This window comes from Onthophagus taurus, chromosome 8 (genome assembly GCF_036711975.1).
Source record: "Onthophagus taurus isolate NC chromosome 8, IU_Otau_3.0, whole genome shotgun sequence".
Classification (NCBI taxonomy): domain Eukaryota; kingdom Metazoa; phylum Arthropoda; class Insecta; order Coleoptera; family Scarabaeidae; genus Onthophagus; species Onthophagus taurus.
Genome location: NC_091973.1, coordinates 15,701,119 through 15,704,515, shown reverse-complemented (window position 1 = coordinate 15,704,515; position 3,397 = coordinate 15,701,119). Strand labels below are relative to the sequence as shown.

Sequence of the window (3,397 nt, the reverse complement as noted above, 5' to 3'; positions counted from 1 at the left end):
TCAAGGGGCTTTCTCCACTTTTGTGGAATCTCACCCTCGATAGCCTCATGAAACGTCTAAACCTAGCCGGTTTTAAAACCGTTGGCTACGCAGATGATCTGATAATCCTCATAAAAGGCAAGTACGCTAACGTACTCCTCGACAGGATCCAGGAAGCACTCAATCTAATTGAGAACTGGTGTAATAAACAATGCCTATCCGTCAATCCCAAGAAGACAGAGATGGTTCTTTTTACACGTAAGCGCAACATTGGCAATCCTAGACTATAAACGCTCGCTAAAATTCCACTTAAACTGTCTACAGAAGTTAAGTACTTGGGCTTAATAATAGACAGTAAGCTAACGTGGAAATCCCACCTAGACAATAGAGTTAATAAAGCTTGTGTCGCCTTCGGCCAGTGCCGGAGGGCTGTCGGGAGGACTTGGGGTCTGTCTCCCAAGATAGCCCTGTGGATTTATACCGCCGTTGTTCGACCAATGCTAACTTACGGTGCGGTGGTATGGTAAGATATATAGTGTCACATATTCAGGAAGTGGCGTTGGTAACCATGAAAAGACTACAATCAGTAGGAACTATGAAGGATGAGGACGCTGGCAGCAGTTCAACACCCTGGAGGGAAGCAGTGTTAGACACACCCCTACTCGAGTGTAAGACTGATCACAGACCAACAAAATATGTTTTCTCATAGAAGTACCTCACACACGTCAGTCCCACAGTAGTAGATGTACAAAGAACTTTTAAGATCTACACTGATGGTTCAAAAGGACGAAATGGTGCAGGCGCGGGGGTATTCTCTCACGATCCCCCGATTCGCCTCTCGGAACCTTTAGGATCTAGTACCACCGTCTTACAAGCGGAAATAACTGCTATTAAACTTGCTGCTGACTGCATTGTTGAATCCAACAAGCGGGGTAAGTGTTTTACTATTTTTACAGACAGTAAACAATCTCTTTTAGCTTTAAGCAGAGTTATTATAACGTCTGCAGTAGTTATGGATTGTCACAAACCACTAGAAGAGGCCGCGAAATACAATCGTGTCAGAATCCAGTGGATTAAAGGGCATTCCGGCTCCAAGAGTAACAACCACGCGGACAGGCTATCCAAACGTGCTGCCGGTAGAGCGCCTTGTGCACCCGAGCCGATAATTACCCCCTCTTTAGCTACTCAATCGAGTTAATAAAGCGCATTACCCACAACAAATTTTCAAACGGGTGGGACCGTACCCGGGCTGTCATCTCGCCAAGGAATTGTTAAAATATCCTTCAGCCGCAACAGCCCAGTTCTTCGTAGGGATCGGTAAAAGTGCCCTTCGCACTGCCACAGGTCTCCTCACGGAACACTGTAAAGTAAATAAGCACCTTCAAAACATGAAGCTTGCTGACTCACCTCTCTGTCGAGCCTATGAACAGGATGACGAGACGGTTAAACACATCTTGTGTGATTGCCCCTCTCTGACCGACCTTAGAATGAGGACCTCCGGGGAGGAATGGCCAACCACAGATGACATCAGGAATACACCTCTAGGAGCTGTCTTAACCTTTGGTAAATCCTTAGGCTGGTTGATGTGACCAGAGTGTGTAATGGGAGGATGCACAAGGGGCCCAATGGGGCCTAAGTGTAGCGTGCGGTTTTACATGTACTCCCCAATTCATACAGACACATTACAATACTTAGAAGGTATTGTTGTAAAAGTTGTAAAGCTCGCGATCAAAATCGTCATTTACCGAGGTCCTAGAGCCAATGAAGAAGCGGTTGACTGTATCCGGATTACGTAAATGGGACGGAACATTATTAGATATTTTCATAGGTATGCCCAACTGCTGAATGCTGTCTAAGAGTTTTTGTTGTTAGCAATGCAAAGTGCTAAATATGCTTTTTTTTTCTCTACTAATAGCACCATTTACGTAATTACGCATATCTTTATAAAAATTCTATTTTGCTATAGTTTTACTTTTCTTGAAATCTTTAAATGCTTTATCTTTCAACTTCTGTATTTCAATAATTGTTATCTATGATTCGGCGCGTTTTTTAAAAAGGCATTTTTTAACGGTGCATGTCGCTTAATTACGTCGAGTATACCCTGTGTTAAGAACGTCACTTTATCATCAACATGTATCGTATCAAATATATTACAGAATAGAAATTGACAGAGATTCAACTAATGATAGTAATAATAATTGACGTAATCGAATTATATGATTTTATGCTTGATGAATTTGGTAAAACTCAACTTATTCAATACGTTTTAAAAACTAGACTTAAGCGGCGGACATTACAATTTAGTCGAGTAGTTTAGTAAAACGATTTAGTCGATCCATTTCATTCTATTTTTTCGGTCGAGTAGCGTACCCCCACTACTTACAACAGCCACTAAACATGTCCGAACGCATAAATTTAGTTTAGTGAGTTAGTAATGGTATAATAACAAACATGTCGGGGCGATGGAGCGAAAATACTACTGCCAAGTTAGTTAGTTAATGATTATGTCAAACATGAATGTTTATGGCATATTAAAAGTGTTACTTATAATCCAAGGTTTTGCAGAAAAGGAGATAAAATTGAAAATAAAAGATATTAGATCGACATATTCACAGGAGCAAAAAAAATTAAGGATTCTATGAAATCTGGATCAAATACTGCATAATGTGTTAAGAGGTAGTAATACAGAAACAAGGCAAACTCAAAGTAATTTGGCAAGTATTTAGGTTTTATTATGTGTTGTAATAAAAACATGTACTTTATGTTTAATTTTATAAGAAAGCGTGCTCTCTCTAATGTATCATTCTCATCTGCCGAGACGATTTCTGCTACGAAATAATCATCGTATTTTCCCCTAAGTACCTGAGCTCGGCATGTCGAACGTTTTATTAACATTCTAGGCAGTGGAAGTAATCCAATGGCGCTGTGGCAAATTTCTCCAATTACCTTCCATTATTGTAACTCTTACTTGATCTTCCAGGTATACAGAATGGCCGAAACTTGATTCATCTAGTCTTGAAGTCCTGCGCCACACACGCACAACATGCTTTTACCATTATATACACTCTATCAGGACAAAAAGGAATTGGCTTTTCAAAGATTCTAAACCTACTGGCCATTATATCAAAAGCGTTTTCCACAATCCTCGTAGCACGCGATAATCACATCTATACAACGAAAACAGTAGTTATGGTCTACCACAGCCATCAACGCAATACTGTTTGATTGTTAGTAATTATAGAATAAACTTTCGGGATTGTCAGGTGCTTTGATGACTACGTGCATGTCATCTACAGCTCCACAACATCCAGGAATTTGCCATTTTTCTCGAAATCCATTTTCAATCATTTTCCACTCATTTTCATTTGGAACCTAAAGATAAAATAAAATGGTGTCCGTTCCGCATAAAACTTTCTCG

The 3,397-nt window shown here is 40.2% G+C and overlaps 1 protein-coding gene across 1 annotated transcript; it reads left to right on the top strand.

The window, feature by feature from the left end:
- Positions 1–574: 574 nt before the first annotated feature.
- On the top strand, positions 575–1,177 carry LOC139431267 (uncharacterized). Its single transcript, XM_071198911.1, has 3 exons — positions 575–647; positions 717–911; positions 957–1,177. The coding sequence occupies exons 1-3, from the start codon at positions 575–577 to the stop codon at positions 1,175–1,177; spliced, it is 489 nt and encodes a 162-aa protein (XP_071055012.1).
- The last annotated feature ends 2,220 nt before the right edge of the window (positions 1,178–3,397 follow it).